This window comes from Syngnathoides biaculeatus, chromosome 1, assembly GCF_019802595.1.
Source record: "Syngnathoides biaculeatus isolate LvHL_M chromosome 1, ASM1980259v1, whole genome shotgun sequence".
NCBI classification, from domain to species: Eukaryota; Metazoa; Chordata; class Actinopteri; order Syngnathiformes; family Syngnathidae; genus Syngnathoides; species Syngnathoides biaculeatus.
Window position 1 is genome coordinate 851,625 of NC_084640.1, and position 22,812 is coordinate 874,436.

The 22,812-nt window shown below is 38.5% G+C and overlaps 1 protein-coding gene and 1 long non-coding RNA gene across 2 annotated transcripts in view; one reads left to right on the forward strand and one right to left on the reverse strand.

Moving 5' to 3' along the window:
- The first annotated feature begins 323 nt into the window (after positions 1–323).
- The window catches only part of sdc2 (syndecan 2), a 37,420-nt gene continuing 14,931 nt past the window's right edge, over positions 324–22,812 (forward strand). The window contains exon 1 of the mRNA XM_061815613.1: positions 324–751. Within this exon, the coding sequence (XP_061671597.1) occupies positions 692–751 (60 nt within the window). The 5' untranslated portion in view covers positions 324–691. The remainder of the gene's footprint in view (positions 752–22,812) is intronic.
- On the reverse strand, positions 11,017–21,311 carry LOC133498612 (uncharacterized). The gene is made up of 3 exons (XR_009794380.1): positions 21,039–21,311; positions 11,604–11,710; positions 11,017–11,205 (listed from the first exon to the last, which is right to left on the reverse strand). It is a non-coding gene; the product is annotated as an uncharacterized LOC133498612 (long non-coding RNA).

The following is a 22,812-nucleotide window of genomic DNA, read 5'->3' on the forward strand; positions in this document are numbered from 1 at the left end:
GCCAACCCACTGGAAAAATGTACTGTATGCAGTAAAACACCAACAATAAAGAACCTGAAATGTTAGATTAGTGAATTGCTCTGCAAAAAGCCAGTACTTATTTTTATCAGTCAATCAAGTCTGCCCTCGTACTTTTACTGCCAAGGAAAAAAAAAACGTTTTTTTTTCGCAAACTGATGTGTGATAATTAATCTGACTGTAATACACGCGCGAGTGTTTCACTTGTACGCTCTGTGAGGGAGGAGGAGAGAGAGAGAGAGAGAGAGAGAGAGGAGAGAGAGAGAGAGAGAGAGAGAGAGAGAGAGAGAGAGCGAGAGAGAGAGAGAGCGAGCATGTGCAGTGTCTCGTGCGGATTTTACCGGCCAGACGCAGCGCAAAGGACTTTGCCATTAACCCCCGCTTTATTTCTGCGTTTGCTTGTCAATTTTACGAATAATTGGTTTAAAAAAAGTTAGCGACTGCTTTTGAGGAGTCGAGGGGGATACAAGAAAAAAAAAAAAAAAAAACGCAAGACTTAGTGGGGGTTCCACGAGAGAAGCGACAGGAGTTTGGGGCCAGACGTGGAAAGCAAGGCGAAGTAGGGATTGGGAGAAGACACCCCCCCCCCCCCAAAAAAAAAAAAAAAAAAAAAACAACATCAAAAACAAAGAAAACAACCACAACAACTACTACTACTGCAAAAAACGGAATAATGAGGAACGTTTGCTTCATTTTGACCCTGGGCTTAGCAGTCTACCTCTCGATGGACAGGGTAAGTTTGTTCAGTGTAACTTCAAAACCTTTTTTTTTTTTTTTTTTTTTTTAAGTAAGCGTTGTGGGGAGAGAAGGCGTGTGTATATTTTCTATACATTGCTCTTATGTGAAACATTGCTCCGGGGTGCAGTAGGTTGACCCATCAGATATCTGAATACAGTATTAGCAAATAAAATGGAGTGTTGAGCTAAAAGAACAATTTATAGTCTGCAGGATTTGTTTCTCTTACATGGACCTCATTCATTCGCCTATTTAAGAAATACCATAACTTGGAAGAAAAAACGGTAGTGTTAAAAGCTCTTGGATGCTAACTTGTAATTCGCAATGTGTTTTTTGCAATTTGGGAATGTGTCGTGTGAAAGGTAATAAATCCGATTAAAAGCGTGGTGCTTCTATTTTACAATTTGACAATGACTTTTAGTGGAATAAGATGAAGCCAATTCAATCACTCTTTGGCGATCAGCGTTACAAACAGAGGCTCCAATTTGATCAACGCAAGAATTAGGCCCAGGATCACACACTTTTTCAGTTTTGATTGACAGTGTCAGTGTTCCTATTCATTTTCCACATCTCTGTGCAGAATATTCTCGGCAGCTTTTTTGACTCAGTGCAGTTGCCCACCACGACAAACTACAAGTGCAAAATTAAACATGTTATCCAATACCTGTTTGATTAAATTGAAACAGAGTAATTCATATTTGATAAGGAGATTTGTCATTAACTTCGACCATACTTTATAGTGATTTCCAGACCTCCCACAGTCACTGTAGCGCTATGTAATTGTTCCCCCCCACCCCCCACGCTGCCTCCCCCCTTCTTCCTCGTGAGTTGATCTCGCCTCCCTTCTGTGTGTGTTCATCCCGTTTGCAAATTAGCCCAGTGGTTGCAGTGACAGATTCTGGCACCATCATGTGCTGCCCCTGTCATGATTACTGCTTCCAATCCCCCCTCCCCTCACCCCTTTCCCCGTGGGTTGCGACTCGCCGCCTGGCCCACTGCCAGGTCCTGTGTCAGAACTGGTGGTTCAATTAGGCACATCAGACACTCACTAACCCTTTGCTGTGTGTTTTTAAATGGTTCCATACGTTCATCTTCATGCACTGTTATCGTTTTTGACCTGCTGTTGCCATCATACAACTTGTTAGCATATGCAGTCGTGGTCTCTGTTCAACAACACCATTTTGTGACACTTGCACGCATAAAATATTTTTTCCAGTGTCGGATTTCATGCAAGAGTAAAAGCACTCTGTCTCGTTTTGCCTCAACCTTCCATACAATCGGCTGTCTTGCAAATAAATCCCACACTTTAACCTGATCAATATATGAGACTCCTTTTTATCAGTGACCCCGATGCTAGTTGACGCATGACATTGATTCTCATTTGGCATGACTGGCAACGCGTGGGAGATAATCTTCTACATCTGTTTATGTTTTGATTAGCAATTCTCATGGAGATTATTGGCTGGCATTTAGAATACATGCAGGTAAAATTTCATCTGCATTGATGGCTAGTTTTTGAATAACTGACGCAGCATGTTGCATTTGTCGACTACCTTTTTTGGTCCTTATTATTCCAAAGTACAGGATGTTGTCTCATGTGATGACATGAACCCTGGAGTTAGTTAGTCAACACTGTGCTGATCGATTGGGTCGATGGGACCAAAGTTGCATTGGAGAGTTGCTTCACCACTATCGAGCTATGCTAGAATTGATTTGACGTCTCTCCAATTTTTGAAAAAAAAACATGTATAACAGCGTTGTTTTCAAACAACATGACAATAATGATTACTGCTAGCTGGTGACATTTTATATGTTGTCACTCATTAAATTGTCTGGTCTCTAATTTCAGTCATGTTTCAAAAGGAAACTCTGGACAGGTTTGAAGGTTTTCTTTAAGTTGTTATGTTTTTGTAGACCACTAGAGAAACATCTGAAGCAGTTTCCAATGAGTTGATCCAGAAATTCTAAGATACCAATGACTAATGACTTCCTCGGTAGCAGCCATGACATAAATCATCATTTGCTGCAAAATAATTGCAACTGCTTGCATCCTGTATATTCTCAAAATGATATGGGAATATAAAGTCGATCTGAATGCAAAAATAGTGCCAGTGATCAACCTAATTGTATTTTCAGGTAGAAGGGATTTAAAACCAAGGCTGTAATAAGATGAACACAGTCTGAAGGTGAAAGTTCTCAGCAATTTTCACAAAAGTGCAGATAAGGTGAAATTGTTGAACTAGTAAACTTCTTTCAAAAAAATAAATGAAAAAAACTTTTGGTTTCATGTAATTTGGGTGGATGGACCTTATACAGAACCGGGGCATTTGAAAGTATAGTGACGCATGCATTATTGCTATCTTAATGACTATCAAGTTTCAATAATTTTTTTTCTGGCATAAACGATAGGGTTGTTCTGCTGATTTGGTGGTAATGAAATGAGGCATGCATGTGCTACCCTTCCGCTCAACAAGCAATTTGTGCAAAATACATCTTCACATCATTGATTTTTCACATGCACCAGGAGAAAATAACACGCAAGATTTATCAGAAGGCTGTATTGAGTTAAGCACTTGTTATCCCCTACTGCTCTTAATAATTTTCTGTTGAATCAATTTATGTGTATGCGTTGATAATACACTGATGAATACATAAAGTGTCTCTTTGATGTGAATACAATCTGCCCTCTCCTGATTGTAATGACAGATTCTAAAAGAGCAGTATACATGGGCACAAAATGAGCAGCTACAGAAAGAAAAAAAATGTTATATAAAGCTTGTGATGGAGGGTTGAAATGAAAGCCCATGTTGTCACAGAAAAAAGAAGCCAGATGCTGTGCTCTGACTGCAGCCTCTGCTGTTGTATATTTAATGATGTTCTTTTATTTTACATTAACTCCGAACTTACCAAACTGAGGATGCAGACGCCCCACTCCCACCCTGTTCCACGCTCGCGATTGTGTTTCGTTGCGCTGGCTTCGTTTCTTTCGAATAAATACGCCACGACACATGGGATGCCTTGTCCGTCATCGGCATAGTGAGCAAACCAACTTGCTTGCGTCCAACCCTTCAGGGGGTGCATTCACTCTTTAATGGACATTAGACAAGAAGCAGAAGGAAGGGACTGCTACACCACTGCTTCAGTCACCCTTGTTCAAGCATGAATTCCTGATTTGTCACTCAAACAGAATCCCAGTGATGCATAAACATCATGTTGACTACCGTGTCTCATTCCTGTCTACTCCTTTACGTTGCCCACCCCTTCTCATCACTTCATCAGCAGGAAAGTAATTATCTCATCTGGGTTTTTTTTTATTTTGATTCAATGACCAGCTAAAGCGAAACCAACACATTAGGTAAATCAAATTTATTTGCAACCTTCTCTCTCCTCTGTTTTCGCATGTTAATTCCTCTCACCAGAGATTTCGTCGAGGAGGATAATAGAGGAGTGAGGCGAGACAAATCTTGGGAGAAATGAAATATCTGCCCCCTCATTTCATGCAGACATCTATTAAAAATGATCTCGCTCGCAATGTTGACGTGTCTCACAAATCAGTTTTCTCCATCACAACACATCCACTTTGTTTCAAGTGGAATTCAATTAAACTCAAATATGATAATCACTACTACTCTTTACAACTCTGCATACTGTCAACAGAGATCATGTGTGGGCTTCCCCAACACCACACCAACCACCCCCCACCCCCTGGCTCACAGCATATATTTGTAGTGACTTGTAAATGCCTATACAGTGTTGATATGTTGCTTCTAGATTACATGGAATTAAAAAAAAGTGTAGACTCACTGTTTCCATTTGCTCACTCATTCCCAAAACAAGGATGCGACAGGGCTTGGGACAGCAATCTATTTTTCTTCCTGTCCGATTAAAATTTCATCTTGTCCCATTTGCGCAAGAGAATGTTTTGGTTGAAAGTCACTTTTTTTTCCCCACTGCAATCTCCTCCTCCACCATGAGAGAGAGAGGTGGGAGGGGTGTGGGGGGGGGTTGATGCCTGCTCAATCAATGTTATGAATTCCTTTTGAGATAAAAGCGACCTACCGCAATATGATTGGCTGCCTCTTCCAGATAAGGCGCGCTATTATCGCAGCACCTTTGCGTATTGTGCGCCACAAATGCATGTCACACACAGGACACGATAGCATTGTCTCTGGCCAATGGCCACCACGTACCTACTGTACATTGCTGCTGGCCAAATACTTCATTTTTTAACAACCGTCACCCTTCAACTTGTCTGTACTAATGAAGACTAAGCTAGCTATCCTGTACCTGTACCCGGTAAAATCTGGTTCGGGTTAGTTTAGGGTTAATCCTAAACTGGTAAAACTATTCCCGCCACAAGTCACTTACAGCTTTTCTTTTTTTACATACATCTTCAATGTTGTCTCAGGAATGAGAGAGAATTCGGGTATGCTCAAAATGAAATCTTCCCCAAACAAATAATCAAATAAAAGTAGTAGTAAAACCTTTTCATTTGCTACTGTTCATACTTCTGGTTCACAATAATATATATTTTTGCCAAATACAGTATCATATCTTGAGTCACTGTCAAGTGAAAAAAAAAAAAATAGTATGTCATGGACCTGCTATAAAAAAAACTAGTGTGAACAAACCATGTGCTGGTGCGAACATTTTTTTTCAGTTGGTTGCACCAGGGCTGCAAATGCAAAAAAAAAAAATGGTGTGGAGTCCTGATGTTAGTTTCAATGACGTGTCTCAACTCTTCATAGTTGTGAATGCTTGTTTTCATTCATTAGTTTCCTTTCATTTGCGGGGTGTCTTGGATTTGCAAACATCTGTTGAACGCATGCATGTTTGAGGAGGTTGCTTTCCTCTCGAGACCCCCTTTTCCCTCTCATTCCCCGTCTTGCTGACATGTTCAGAAGATGGTTTGAGTTTAGCGTGGACTTGTGTATACATGGCTCACAATCAATACTGTGTTGACAATGTGTGTTTTTGTTTGAAGGCTTTTGTATTTTCGCAGCTTTATGCATTGTGGCTTTTTAATGGCCAAATGGATAACTACACAACAAATCAGTTTCCAAGCCTTGAAGGGGAAACACATTACGAATGTAAGGTGCATAAAAAAATTCCACACACCCATGTTCAAATATGACAATGGTTGCACAAGTCTGAAAACTGCTCATAATTTCCTCCACCTTGAGTTCCAGGTGAAAAATAATAAAAAAAAAATAATCCTTGAATGTAAGATTGGTGTTTGTGCTAAACATTCCTGTTGGAATTATGGCCAAGTAATTAGAGCTCAGTTTCATAACATATTTTCTCACAGCCATTAGCATGGGAGATTTTTAGTGAGACCGCTCTACTGACTCTACCCCAAAGTCCAGACATATGAAGAAGATGGGAAATGCACTAAACAGCCTGTACTTGCCCCCCAAAATTCACTCAGCTCCTTCAACGTTGCCATTGGCCTCTTGGAAGCCTCCTTAACAGTTTTAATGTCACTTTTGTGCAATATTTCCCCCACTTTGTTTGTTTTGTTCTGATTAACATCATTGAAGAAAGAAATAATTCTGATAAGTAAAAGCTCTCTGCGGAACATGACTTTTGCTTTAAGATTTAACTGGAAAAATAAACACTTAGCTGATAGGGAGGAAAAAGCAAGTTCACCCTTAGATTTAATAACTAGTTGACCCTTCTTTGAGAGCAAAAACCTCAAACAAATGTTTCCAATCGTTGCACATCAGCCATGAACAACAATCAGAAAGAATTTTGGTCCGTTTCTCTTGACAAAAGGGCTTCAGCTCCTCAAGTTTCCTCGGATGTCTGCTGTGAATAGCCCTGTTGAGGTCATTGTACAGCATATCAATTGGGTTGAGGTCAGTACTTTGACTCAAGAGCGCATATTTTGTTCTTTACACAAACCTGGCATTCGAACAGGGGTGTTTAGACTTTTATATCCACTGTGGGAGTATTGGGCCACACAAGCTTGCCAGTTATCCACTGAAAACACAATGCATGTGCACTATCAAGCTGGCTCATTTGAAAAGCAACTCTTTCATCTTCCTCCTACTCTTACCCTTTTTTTTCCCATGTCCCTCCATTTATTTTGCTTAGCAAATGAAGTCTTCCACATGGTATTATTATTGTGTTGTGACAAAAAAGTAAATGTAGGGAAAAACCTCTGTGTCAGAATGTCTGCTTTTTGTCCCCCTCTCATTCTGATTTTACAGTCTGCCTCCAGTTTGGGAAGGGGACTCTCTGATTGAGGTGGAGAAGAAGAGGGTGAAAGAGTGTGGCGTGAGTTGGCTGATAAGCGTGAAGCCTGTCTGACTTTTGGTGTTCAGGACTTCCCAAGCCAGGACTTGATTGCCTGCTTGTTGTGTGAGGTGTGAAACGTGCCTAACTTGACAGAGGGTGTTGTGAAAGTAACACAGCTGCATGCACAATAAATTATGGTTATCTTTTACTATGGGAATGTATGTCACCCCGCGCCCCCATCCTGCTCCTCTTTATAACCTTAATTTCTAATTCTTAGTCCAAACAATGGCTTCACAAGTTCTTTTCTATGGGCCTCTTAATTGTCTGCAAAATGTAATGTTGGTTTATCGAAATTTGAATAAGAAATGGAAAGTAGGGCAATATGCGACCAAAATAAGAAACACATGTCCACCCTTAGCTCATTGTCCTGAGATGTCAAGGCGTGTAAAAGCTGGATCACTACAGCCCTGTCATGAGATATATTGTTCCCCGGGAGTGTTGTCACCATATAAATTAACCAAAGTTAAATGCTGTACTAATGGGACAAAGGAATTGACTTTGTTGTGTTTAATGGCCAATGATCTCAGAGAATGTTCCATCTCACTGTCCAAAAACTACTGTCTTTTTGAAGCTATGACATCATGTTAATTTTTCCATTCCAAGATTGCTGTGGAACTTTGCAAATTACATATGAAAGTCGTCTGTGTGATCGCTGCATCTTGCTCACCAGTTAAAGTTTGTTTTGTCATTTCTAAAACTGATTTTCCCGTGTCTGCATAGTGCTCAAATGTGTGGTATTTCCATTCCATCAGCCAAATTCCATTGGAACAGCGCAGAGGAAAATGAAATTGTAAATGTAAATTAAAATCTTTTATGTGGGTTTTATAACCAACTATAAAGGAGACTGAGTGCAAGTCACTTCATTTGGGACCATTTTCACGAGAAAATTTATTTTAGGAAATGATGAGCCCTGCAATTGGCTGGCAACCAGTTCAGGGTGTAGCCTGCATCCTGCCCGATGAGAGCTCGGATAGGTTTCAGCACTTCCGCTCCACTTGTGAAGATAGGTGGCTCAGATCGTGGATGGATGATCTTACATAGGAGTTCATCACAAAATACCTCGCAAAGCACAGAACATTTTTCCACTAAATGTTAAGGAAACCACGCTACCCAAAGAAAAACCACCCATCCACAGGGAGAACATGCAAAGTCCACACAGGGAGGCCAGATTTTAATGCAAGTCCTCAGAACTGTGAGGCGGGTGTGCTAACCAGTCTTCAACTGTGCCGTCTCAGGCATGATTATTATACTTAAATTATGAATCCCTGGTCTGCACAATGAAAAGTTGAGCATGTTTAATTTTTTTGGATATCTTGCATGTCATGTGACATCTCAACAACACCGTACCTTGAAATCGATCAATGGGATTAATTGTGACAAGGGCATCGCCTTCCATTATTGCCATTGTCAACATACTGTACTTGCACGCCGTTGACAACATTTATTCACACGCACAAACCAATGTTTACCAATGCTTTGGAGCATGAGTCGACAGAATGGCAGCATGTTTACATACATCCGTTAGTCCAGCAGTAGCTTGCTAGACTACATACTTAACACGGTGGATGCCTGGTTAGTACGTCGGTCTCACAGTTTTGAGGACCAGGGTCATGTGTGTAATTTGCATGTTCTATCCATGCCTGCGTGGGTTTTCTCCAGGTACTCCCGGTTTCCTCGCACATCCCCAAAACATGCATGGTAGGTTAATTGAAGACTCTAAATTGACCGCAGGTGCATTGTTGTTGTTGTCGCTATGGTAACAAGTGTACCTGGTCTCGTTGACCGGTGACACGATTTCTGGTTCCGCTTCTCCAACAGTGTGTGATTTGATAAGATAAAACCCTTTGACCATAAAAGACGGGATACGATCCTATTGGAATAAATCGTTTGGAGTGAAGCCACTGCCTGCTCGAGATACGGGAGGATTTTTTCCAGTATTCTGACATAGTGCAACCGTAAAAGACCAAAGTTGTCTTGATAGTCCGATCCAGGCATCAGCAACTGGTTGTGGTAGATATTATAATATAATAGCTTTAGTAGTTGAGCTCAGAACTATAAAGGTCATGCATTCTCTGTATGCTAGTAACTAAAACCTTTGTGCATTAGCTATTTTGAAAAACTGCAGTGCTGACCTGCAATCAGTGCAGTTTTTGTATTTATATTACATTACTTTGCAAATTTGTACCCTCTTTCCAAAATGCAGTGGACTTAGATACAATGTAATCTACAGTTATACGTCAAAAGATCACTCCATATTCAAATATCTTTTCTGAGGAACGTAATGTTTTTTTTTTTGTTTTTTTTTTTGCAACGAGTACTAAGTGCAGTAGTGGTAGAAGTAGATGTAAAAGTTTAGCAGTAAAGGTCAAATAGCTAGCCCCTATTATACACTCAAAAAGGACTCTTGAGCAAGGTTATTAAAATGATCAGAGTCACTATGCAACGTCTGACCGGGCAAGTTAATCTTTACTAATGCTCTCTCTTAACGGCCATCTGTGTATTCGGTCATTGCAAAGTCTGTAAAGTGTAAACCCTTTCAGCAGGAAAAACCCGGCACATCAGTGCTCCATTATTCTCAGAGATTGGGTGTATTATTCAGCACACCATTTTACAAACAAGAGAAACCCCGTCACATGGAACGTTTATTTAAATGTTGAATGCGATTAACGTGTGCCACGCTCTTTGAAGGTGCAATTTCGGATATGACAACGTAGACTCATTTCATCAGCAGTAATCTTTATCAAATAGATAAAGTAAACAGATCGACCCTGCAAGTAAGTTAGTTGGACCACTTTACTTCACGTAGTTTAAAATTTTAATTGGACGATTTCAATTCTGTCAGGTTTATGGCTATTAGAGGTGTCACAAATTATAGATTGACAATTCATCAATCATCAAATTAATCAACTATTTTGATGTCTTTTAGCACTATTGTTAAACTCAAACTTGTCCAAATCCTGATATCAACCCTCAAATGTGATTAGGCTCTGACTCCTATAGCCATATGAACAAACTAATCATGTTTTCCCTTTAATCAAAAAAGGACATTTGTAAACTTGTGTTTTTATTTAGGTAAAAAAATGACATTTTTTCCCCCAATTTTCTGACATGTTACAGACCAAACCAGTAACCAAATCCTCATCACGTCATATAAAAAAATAATAATGTAATGGGAAAAACCAGTTCAATCTATTACAAAAAAAAACAAAACATTATTTGCAACCGTAGTATAAATAATGATGTAACTGATGTGGGGTTGAACCTGAAGCACAGACATAAGAAAAATAATTTTACAAAAAACTATAATGCAAAATAATATATCTCCCTATTGGATTAATTGATGGAATGATGGATAAAATAATAATGTCTAAAAATCTTCAACCCTGACAGCCCTAATTGGTCTAAAAAAAATCTTTTGATCGTGATCAACGTGTTCACACTTTCAATTCCTTGGTAGGATGGATCCAGATTGGAAGGGTGCGCCACTTTGCTACTTTGATAATCTTTTCTTTTGCCAAATGATTGTTCAGTTGATGAGAATCTAAATGACTGAGTAGGAGACTAAACCTCATCACTTAAGTTCCATCACTTCATAACTGACAAAAGTTGCAAGTTATTGGCTGAGGAAGATGATTGTGTTTTTTCTACCATGCATTTTACTAATTTTATGACAACTATCCTGCAAATTCATAAAGATAAGCCACATTAGCGCTTGAAAAGATCTAGTGACGACTGATGTCGCATTATCTGTTTATGGCATGCAGTGCCGCCTACAAACTCACCTGATTTCGTCTGGTTCTGCCTCCATTTGGTGTGCTTGCACTTAGCTACGTGTCATTTGGTAACCGCACGAGGCTTTTATTAGAACTTGAAAGTTAAGCCCAAATGCTGCTGTAAACATCTGTTGCCTTGGTGGCTCTTTCCCCGGCTTTCCCATTAGTTGTGTGAATGATGTGACTTGAATTCTCGAGAGATTTTTTATTTTCCACTGACTCGACACCACATCATCTAGGCTATAAACCGTCAGTAAAAAAAAAAAAAAAAAGTGGTATGGTCAACCTGGAGCCTTGGGTGGAGCAGTCTATGAGAACATAGTGCTGTTTCAGGACCTTTAAGGAAAACCAGCGTAGCGTCTTTTTAAACCACACATTCCTGCAGAATTACAGCACAGGGAAAAGACTGGAAATGACCATGTAACTAACTAGAAATAGAGGACTGGCATTAAAAAAACATGTTGTGCTGCTGGAATTTTGTTATCAATAGTACTGCAGAACATCTGGCTATTCTAAAGCATTTTTTTTTGTTTTCATTTGGACTCAAATTTCTTATTGTATCCAAAACAAAACATATAGCATGTACAGTCCTCTATTCCAATTAAAACAGTGGAGATCACATGCAGATATTTTGCTCCTTTATTTGATCAGAATGGAATAATGGAGTAAACTTGGGTGTCTGTGTTGTATATTTGCCATAGAGTTGAAGTATTTAGCATTCTTACTCAATTTCCATTGTGTTACTCAATTGTGTAAGTATTAAAAAGTGCTACGTACCCGTGATGTATCTTTAGGAACTTGGTGGCTAATCTCCATAAGCAGAAACCAATTGGCACCTAAGCATGAAAAGAATATTCATTCTTTTTCTTTGTTTTTTCGTCTCCCTAAATAAACAGACAATTAACAGATTATTAGCACCGTACACTGAAACAAATAACTTGGAAAAAAAAAGGGACAAAATTTAGTCAACAATTAACACACCGTACATGTTTTTTTAGCTATGGGAGGAAACCAGAGTACCTGGAGAAAACCCACTAAGGCAGGGGGAGAACATGCGGACTTCAGACAGGAAGACAAAAGCACGGATTTCAATCACTAGCCTCAGAACTGTGATGGGAATGTGCTATCGAACTTTTTTTTTTTTAATTTAAACATTAGGCCGAGTTAAGTAAATGTAACCATCCATCCACTTTCCGACCTGTTTATCCTCACAAGTGTTGCGGGAGTGGCACCTATCCCAGCTATCTCCCATTTAAAAAAAAATGTTTAGTGTTAGGATTGAAATACAACAGAAAGCAGGAGATATTGAATTTGAATTGTATTGCAATCCACAATATTTAGACTCTCAGTTACTATTATTGCAAATATATCAAACTTGTTTTTGATTTTGTCATCAAATTTTCCACATGACATGAAACAGCCACTAACCTTTTTATTTTTAGCGCGAGTGCATGCTGAATAAGAGACTGGCAAAACCTACAACGGGATTGCCCTATTGCCACTGTCGGTAAACGTCCAGCCAGTGGCATCAGGTGATCATGTGACCCCACATAAGTTAATGTGGATGTTCGCACGTTTGTCTTTACACCACACTTGGTGTACTCACAGTATTTCCCACACAAATTTGGAGTTTAAGGATGCATGGCTTTGTTGGGTGTTGGATTAGATTGTGGATTTTTTTCAAAGCCTATTGGTTGTGGACGCCACACAGCGACTGGGATGGAGCTTTGCGATAATCACACAATGTCATTTATGTGCAAATGCTGCACATGAATAATGCTTAGCCCACGCCAAATTTGGTCACTGTTCACACTTGAACCAAAGCAGATCAATGATGTTTTGCAGATTACGCCAGTGTGTTGATAAGAGCTGTCTATAACTGTGGTTGTTTCATCTCTGATTTAAAATCTTTCCACCCCCCACAAGGTATTTGGCTAGTCTACAGAATGATGAGTTCACCGTCGGATCTCATCAACACATTATGTACGGGATACCGTTACTCTCAGATGCTGATGGAAACATCTTTGTATTGTCACCAGGATGCAGATGTGATTAGGAAATAGCATTTTCTCATATGTGGTCATCCAAATGAATACAAATACATCGACTCTGATATTAAAGTGGTGATTACAGTCTAAATTAATCCCTTTGCTCATTGACATCTCCCCCGCTAGCAAAAAAAAAAAGTTTCCAGCCATCCATGCATCCATCAATCAATTTTCCATCCTGCTTATCCTCACTAAGGTCTCAGCTGACTCTGGGTGAGAGCCGGGGTAGAACCCTGAACTGGTCACAAGCCAATCACAGTGTTTTCAAATTTTTGGATGGAAAAGTTTCAGTTGGCCAGTGGGCTACATCGCTGAGGTGGGGAAACCAGATTGAAGCAAAAATATAACTTCTTTGAACTGACAAGGTAGTGAAAGAAAAATGTCATCACTATTCCAGAGTTAGACAAATGAATGTTTTATTTCAACCTTTCCAAAGAATTTACAATTTACTGTTTACAAGCAGGTGTGGAGCAACTGGTCAGAACATTGCCCTCACAGTTCTGATGACAGGGTTCAAATTCCAGACCTGCCTGCGTGAAGTTTGCATGTTCTCCCCTTGCCTGCATGGGTTTTCTCCAACATCCCAAAAACATACATTAATTGGAGACTCTAAATTGCCCCTAGGTGTGATTGTGAGTGTGCCTGTTTGTCTCTTTGTGCCCTGCGATTGGCTGGCAACCAGTTCAAGGTGTACCCCGCCTCCTGTCCGATGATAGCAAAGATAGGCTCCAGCACTCCCACTATCCTTGTGAGGATAAGGGGGTCAGAAAATGGATGGATGTTTACAAGCACTACAAAAACTGTATAAACATCTCCTCCATGAAAAAGGTTCCAAACAAAATCATATAAAAGATGGAGTGTTTTTTTTTTTAATTCTGGGATTGATTTCTTTAATGCCATTTCTTGGAAAATGTGGCAGTTTGTCTTGGACTTGATTGCAGTGTCTTCAAACAGATATTTGTCATCCCCAGAGTCTTAATATATATACATATATTTTTTATCATCATGCATTTGTGGCCCAGACTGGATTAGAGAAACATGATGACACATCCTCACAGCATTGCCTCTACAGTATGACTGTGATATTTTAAGATTCTAAATTACATGTCCTTTGTTCTTCATATGGTGCATGTGAATATGCTCATGACCGCAGAGACCATATGAACAAAGGCCATATTAACTATGACAGCACAACATTAGTCATCTACCGTTCTGCTTGTTTTTATCTGATCTGAGGCTGTCAGACTTCTGTCACGTTGTGATTGATTGTGAGACTGAAAGCGTTTAAAGTACTGTACAAAGATTCAAGAGCCCGAGTTATTTTAAGCCTAGGAAATCGTTTCCACTTTCTTTTATTGTAGACCTCACAAAAAAATATAAAGAAATAAAAAAATCCAGAAAATACTGTGCTACGAATAACCTTTTCAAAACATAAGGCTCTGGAAGGTTTTTAAAATCAGTTTTGATTTCAAACTGTCTTGTGTAAATGACCTCTGATGATCCAATTTGTGAATCAAAGATTTGCACAATCAATTAAGAAATCTTTTCTCCCAGCCAGATCCACCTCATAGGTCAGTTTCATAGAAGTTGACTGACTGAGCTAAAGCTTCATTCAGTGTGTAAACACACACATGCGAGCACGTTTGCCAACAAACTTATAAATGTGCTCAGTGCTGGTCAGGATTAGCCCCGGATAATGAGATCGGGGAGCAGCACCTGTCAGGCCTCTTCTGTCATGTTACACTTCCTATGGTTCATGTTTTCTAAGTTTTTTTTGGGGGGGACAGACTGTGCAACTATTATCTTGGTCCCTTTTCACATCCTTCCTCTTAAAATAGCAAAAAAAAAAAAAAAAAAAAAAAAAAAAAAAAAAAAAACCAAGCAGAGTGATGACAACAGCTTTTATCTTTGAACTTTCATACTTTCTCATTTTTATTTGCCAAGCACTTCTCTTCCTTCTTTTCCCATCAATTCTATCACGGGTTTGTTCGCTCACTCACTGTAGTCCCATGGCCTTCCTACTCCCCCCACCCCAGGAGTCCAAATCCTCTTAAGCAAAGGCTTGGCTGAAAATTCAATTGCTGCAGTGGGATTGTATCAGATCAGTCAACAAAGCAGCAAAATCATTTTCCTCCCCCACCCTGCATGACATTGCTCCATCTGCTTCTATTTCATTTGAACATAACACCTTTGCATTTCTACTTGGGTCATAAAGGGTTATTTGTCAAAGTTAGTGTGAGGTGTCCCGGACAGAGGAATGTGGATCATCATCACTCGTGAGGAAATTGCAATGAATGCATTAGGCAGGCAAATGTGATGTTATGCTTGCCGTTGTTAGTGCTAAATAGAAGGTGAAGGCAGGGGCATCTTCCATCAACAGGGTAGGGAGGCTTGGATCTTTGAGTATTTGTCTCTTAACTCAGAATTTGTGGTTTTGATTCCCAGCTCTCTCGGGATCATCTCAAAGTATCTTTGAACCCTTGAGATCCTCCTGGTGTTGACTCATTCGAGAGGTTTTAATCCCGTCATAACCGTATGGGTCATTTTCAAATAGCTTGGATCAATAACGAAAAATAAGTGGCCTTCTAAATGTCTTTTTATTTTATGTCAATTTATTTTTGTGAAAGGAGTATTTGAATTTACACCAGTTGTTATCCATCAAATGGTCATATTTGTTGGTAAGTATTATTGTTCAAAGTTTGAATGCCAAAATTTATAAATTTCACAGCTATAATGTGAAAAAACCACTATGAGTACCTTGACGGTAGAAAAGCACTTTGCAAATGAAGAACATTCAACATTTATCCATCTTTGTACAGGAACACATCTGATGAACTTTGACCCATTCAAACATCAAACACATTTACAGCAAGGAGTTAATGATGTAGCCGTAAAAGGTTCATGTTTACTTTTTTTTCCATTTTATAATTTAAAAGAAGCATGTATAGTTTGCAAAATAGCGAAAGAAACAAATAAAGTGAAGAAAATTCTCTGTTATATTGCAAGTTCTCCCACTTAGAAATCACAGAGGGATCTGAAATTTTCATGGTAGGTGAATGTGCATTGTTAGAGAGATAATCTAAAAAGAAAAATTCAGAAATCACAATGAATGATTTTTTTAACAAGTTATTTGTATGATACAGCTGCAAATAAGTATTTGTGATTTCTGGACTCTTCTTTTTAGATTATCTCTCTCTCAGAGTGGACATGCACCTATGATGAAAATTTCAGACCCCTCCAAGATTTCTAAGTAGGAGAACTTTTAATATAGCAGGGTGTTCAAATACTTATTTTCTTTACAGTATAAGATAATGCACATATACTTTAATATATGTGCTCAAAGAAAGTACACCATTATATACACACACCTTGATATTACTTTTCTTGCAACAGTAGTGACATCCCGATTTCTAAAAAGCTAGTTGATGAGAAACATGCCCTTGCGGTGATAAACTCACAGAGAAAAGCAGACAGTGTGTAGTGTGAGGGAAATAAAGTGTTTTCTGACACCGAGCACTTGAATGGTTTACCCTCACAGCAGCGACTCACAGTGACTATCCAGTGTATTCCAACAGCCACCTTCTTTACAGTTTATGCAGTAACTACTGTTAATTACAATGAATTAATCACTTGCTTTTTAATTGCCGTTGATGTGAATGGGCTTCAAATTCAAATGTGGTTGCATCTTCCTAGTGAACGATGCATTGATAAGATTGCCTCTGGAACACATGATTAGTCCTTAATGACACTTGCACTTATAAACTATGTGCATAAAACGCTTTCAAAGATTAAGGACAGCGAGCACTCACGTCCCTCTTTAACTTCAATACGATGTGCATGTGCAACTACAAAATGCGTGGAAAATATCGCAACAAGTATTTTTTTTGTCCTGTTATTTAAATGGAGAGAGGTCATATGCTGGGCATGTAATGTGAGTCACATGAGCAGTATTTTGCAAAACTTGAACAAGAAAAAAGTGCTAGCACAAAGAAACACTCTCATTCATAAAATATAATTACAGTGAGGTACTTCAAACAAAAGAAATTCTGGTGTAAGATTTAAAAATGTAGTTACATGTGAAGTGAACAGCATCCAGCCTCAATGAGCCGTAACAGTTGATCATATGCTTGTTTCATTTGAATCCGTGGATATTAGGTCACTGGGCAGGTTAAACCAACATGGTTTGGAGCATATGTGCTCATGATCATTTGGGAGCTTGTGTTACATTTTCTGTGTGTGTGTGTGTTTGTGTGTCAGTCTGCAGTAAAGGTGAGTGTTTGCATAGCAGAGGTTTATATAACCGAAGGATAGATCTCAGCTGGGAGCCATCGTCACCCCTTTAAAGTCCTAACACTGAGTGAATATTAGTAATTTTATTTATCAAGATATGCAATGAAGTGTGTTAGTTCAATTCGGAACCAACATTTTGCTAAATGGAATATTTTTTTTATTTTCATACATCTCATGAAACTTTAGTTAAAAACTGGTTACTGCCCTCTGATGGTGGGAAAAACTATGAAATCTCTGAAGTGGCATTAATGAGTCAGGACAAGGGGTCATATTTATTTTCGTAAACACACTACATATTTTGTACGGATGTGTATCACTTCAAAAACACGTTGTGTTCACATTGGACGCCCCTTTTGTTTTTATAATGTAAACAGCTACATGAAAAGATCGGATTTCAGATAAAAATCGGAATTGGGCATCATGCCCTGCAGTCTGAATGCAACCTTGTTCTTGTTTTTAGAAAACATAGAAATTCATTCGCAAGGCTATAAAATATATGTTAAAGTAACACGTGAAATTATAACCTTACAAACAAGAAACATTTGTATGAAACAGCAAGGATAATATAATGTGGACTGAATCGTAGATGGGCCCACTACCTTTAGTTGTTTACAAATTTGTGTGATAATTAAATCCAGGCATATATGATGAATTTTTGAAAAGTACAGTTACAATAAAAAAACATATATTCTCCCAATCCAGTATTTGCTTTGTTTTATATAGTCAACATTTTTTCTAAATCAAACTGCAGTTGCATTTAAATAGATTTTAGGTTACACAAAAACAAATACAAACAAATGCGTTTTTGAGAAGCTGGATTCAACAAATGTGTAGTCTTGGCAAGTGTCTCAACCTGATACTTAATTAAAATTTGAAAAATGTTTGAACACAGGCCAACTCTTTCCACCGAAAAACTGGAGCTTTTCCATGAATCCACCCCTCAACAGTTGGATCTAATGCCACGAGATGAAGAAAGACCTGTTTCTCCTTTCCACACTGTTAAGACAGCTCCTGTGCCTCTAAAGTTGACATCTTTCTCAGGTTTTAAACCTGTTTTTTTCTGAAGCTGAAAACAGCAGACCTACAAATCTGGACACTTGCATCTCATCGAAACCCCATTTGGTTCCATCAATAGAGTCCAGAAGTGTGTTGGTGCCGAAAAGTATATAATATAGTGTTTTGCACCTATGGATGCATACATTCTGGTCGGCTGAACCAAATGTCACATCACATGGAGTAACTAGCCTGAAACGAGTTGTTGCGGTGATGCATTTCAAAGCCTCCTCATGCAGGTTTTGCATCTTTTGTCATATTCAAAGCAAAAACCCACTTTGCATGCAATAGTGCATTGGTGCACAAGACAACACAAGCATCTTCTTGTCGGTGACGAAAATAAAATTGAATTTAATGTCAAAACTTTTCAGCCCAGATTTAAATGACATTGTGCATGACACACAACTGCAACTTTTCTACAAGAGGACATCTTTTTAACCCAATGTAAAGTATATGTAAATGTATACAAACTCTCACACTATACTGACCAAAGTGTAACGAAGGTGACAAACATACAATATTGCATAACATAAATTCTCATGAATAATGCACACCATTGGATAATACACACAACCAAAGATGACCTGAAAATTCTAGAAAACAATTCTACCCACAGTATGTATAATGCATTTTTAAAATGCATTTTAAATTAAAATTTTGCTTCTACCATATGATAAAAAAATGAAGTATTTTCTGTATTTTCTTAGTTTTTTTTTCAAATAATTATTCTGAATCAACACATTTTATTAGAACACTTAATATTTATTTTCTCGCTCTTATTTTGACATTCACAGCCACACTTTTATTTAGTAAATGAGAAAATATACAGTTATGCTCATATGTTTGGTTATCGAGGGAGAATTTGTAAGATGTGTCCAATTCTTTAAAGAAAACATGACGGGCCAGGCAAAACCTTTAATTTTATAGTAATGATATTCAAATTTATCTGTCAAATATTTCAGAAAAGCATTATCATTGAACAAAACATAACCACAAAACAAAAATGAATGATGGTTGTTGTTCAGTATTCCATCATATTTAAAAAAAGAAAATCACAAATTCTGCCAGTTTCTTTATGAAAACCTATGAGCAGAACTGAACATATATGAACATATATATAAACTTTGAGAATATGTCGTGATTAAATCATTTATCAAAAAAACACCATATATACAAAAGCTGTCATCTCGATGTCATTAATTTAATAAATTCCCCAACATCCCCATTATATATAAAACATCAAAATCTCCATGCAGGTCAAATTTTCCCCTTAAAGCTTGTTATTTCCTCACTATCTGGAGGAAATAAAGACCGCCTGATGCGTAAAATCTTTCTCTCCTCAGTGTTACATATGAGTGGAAGGTGAAGCCATTTCCCAGTGTCTAGTGTTTCACGTATGACAAAGAATGAAGTCTTTTTTTTTTTCCACGTGTATCAGGAGTCGTTTAAGCGGGTTGAGGATTTTCCCCCATTCCCAATCTGGAGGGCAAAAAAACAGGTAGATTAACAGGAGGGACGAGAACAGGGTGCGCATTTTGTAAAGGGAGCAGTGGAGCTTGCGGGCTCTGGGAATTTCCTCCTTCTTGTGCAGAATGCAGAAAGCCAGTCATGCTCCATGAGGCTGGATACCTCCACACTGAGGTATTCTCTAAATAAGGCCACATAAGCTCCACATTGTTTTCTTATTCATGAGATCTGGCAGCACGGAGTGAGAAATGCTATCAGGTGGCTGTCATTTCTTCTACCAAATCCCATCGTTGCCTCGAGACAGGCGGTTGACAGCCTTTAATCAGTTTGTTGAAAATGCTTTGTGATTAAAGCAAAATGAAATCATCCATAATGCACCGCAGAAGGTCGGCTTTTAAAACACACACTCACAGATACACACATTACACGGCTAAGAAATTAAAGCATTGTGGAATTATTCCAGATTATTCCTCTCTTTAAATATTCGCAGTGATAAAGATAACAGTCCTTGTTCTTTGATTCAGCATGTGTCTGTTTTTCTAGGAAACCACTGAAATGAACGTGCTTCCTATGAGGAAGCAATAGTGCAAGGCAGGAAATATTAGCTGCTTTATGACGTGTCTTTATGTCTAAGGGGGAGGAAAGAACAATGAGCCATGTGGTACTGCTGCAAAAGCGCCAAGTTATGGTTGACTAATTATGTTGTTAAAATGGAATAGAAAGAAAAATGGTGCTGGAGTTAGCAAATTGTAATTGTCCACTTACTGTAAAACAATAAAGTGACAACCGCTTATTCAGTCTTCAATTACCTTACATGCTTAGAACGTGAAATTGACTCGGATCTCGCTAAAACTGAATATTCCTGTACAATGCAAACTCGGCTCGCAAATTCAATCTGCTCTGTTACTGTCTTTGGAATCTGGAACGTCTGTGAACAAATGTAATGTTTACCATTGAAATCAATGAAAATGCAATTAATCCATTTCCACCACGGATCAAAGTTACTGCATATCTACCTTATTGTTATTTGTGTGCAGATACTACAATACAGAAAACACAATTTATGAAGAAGTATCATGTGACCAGAAATCTCTTTGTCAGCTGAAGATTGAACCATGGCAAACGTTCACCTTTCTTGGTGCTGTTAACGCTCAGAGGGATAAATTAACTGATACAAGATACAACCCAGCTACTAAATTTACAGTGCATGTCGCACACATTTGTGAATCAAAGTTTTTAAGTCACTCTGGATCAAATCCAGGAGAATATGTTTATGTTGCGTTTACTGTTTGCTGATGCAGTATATAAGAGAAAATATAATTGGAGCAGCCTTGTGTTAATTGCTGAGTCTCACCTGTTACTTCTGAAGTAGTACAATCTACAGCATGTTGGTGTGTGTCCTCAGGATAAGGCTTTTTTGTGATTTGCTCGCAGTACTTTTCAATTTTCTGAACTTTGTCAGCTCATGACCCTCATGAGTCACACAGGTGGCCTGGCTCATCTTGAAACTCTTCTTCTCTGGCAAACCAAGCTGCACGTTTTGGTGGGGGTTATGCATATTGCCACCTAGTGACCAGCCTGTTAAGAGATGCTACATTCACAGTGAGTACGAGCCGGTAGTGGCAAAATGCATCAGTGGCGGTCAGTATCATAAATAAATATATATGAGAGAAATCCTCCTAAATGATGAAAATTAACTACAATGACTCACCTACGCAAATTGAAATTAAAGAATACTGATATATGCATGAGTGGCACGGTAGATCAGCTGGAAAGCATTGGTTTGATCCCGGACCTGTCAGTGTGGAGTTTGCATGTTCTCCCCGTGCCTGCGTTGGTTTTCTCCGGGCACTCCGGTTTCCTCCCACAACCCAAAAACATGCAACATTAATTGGAGACTCTAAATTGCCCCTTGGTGTGATTGTGTGTATGGCTGTTTGTCTCCATGTGCCCTGTGATTGGCTGGCAACCAGTTCAGGGTGTACCCCGCCTCCTGCTGATGACAGCTGTGTTAGGCTACAGCACTCCCGCACCCCTTGTGAGGATAAGTAGCAAAGAAAATGGATGGATGGATGATATATGCATTATAAAAAAAATATATTTTGAATACACCAGTTACACAAAAAAAAGAAATCCATGGTTTTTTGGCCCATTATTACTTTTTTTTTATTTTTTTTACAAGAAATTTACTTAAAATCATAGCAGCGATAGTCATTGAAAGGGTTTTCTCTAATGACTGTTTGAAAATTTGATATCCAAGCAAACTGCAAACCATTCCATTCCTACTTTGAGTATGCATGACAGAGGCGTAGCGTTTGAAGATATGCCTCCATATGCTGTATACATAGTATATGTATAGTGTGAGATCATGCATGCATATTTCTTAATTGTAAGGCCTTTGGGATATTCAAAGGTTTCATTTAGATTCAAATATTTAAGCCGTCAAGGAACATATCTCCTTTAAATTTTGTATGTTGCTCGCTGGCATCACATCGCTCCAGTTTGAAGACCTGGTGAGCACTCAAGAGAAAGGGCTTGAAGTCTTACATTTTAACGTCATTTTTATAGGAACATAAAAGTACACCTAATGCACCTTTAAAAGCCCTAACTCATCCTCTGAGTAATGGTGGGTCGCTTAATGCCGGATGAACAAAAAAGTTGTTTGCTCATCCTGGTGGCAATTGTCTTTGAAACTGAAAGCAAAATTTATTTTTCCTGGACTACACAATTGCACTTAACAAGATTTCATATTTAGGTCTCTGAATAATGCATCATGATCCCCCACAGAAAAATGTTTCTTTTTTTTTTTTTTGCGATGTCTCAGTGTTATAAAATCACAGTTCCCAGTTAAGATCACACCATGTGACAAAATAATAATAATAATAATAAATACCCCAAATCACCAAAAAAAGTAATATTTTAACAACTAAATCAAATCTATTCTGTGATTCAGATTACTAGCAGCTCACCATGATTGTCATGTACTGCAATTCTATTTTAGGACTTGTTAGGCTGCTGTTTTTTAAAAAGACGCTCAGAGGTTGTTAAGGTTGTTAAGGTTACATTGGTTGACATTTCACGTCGTTGTGGTTATCCTGAGGGCTTTCGGGTACACTTTTTGGAGTAGA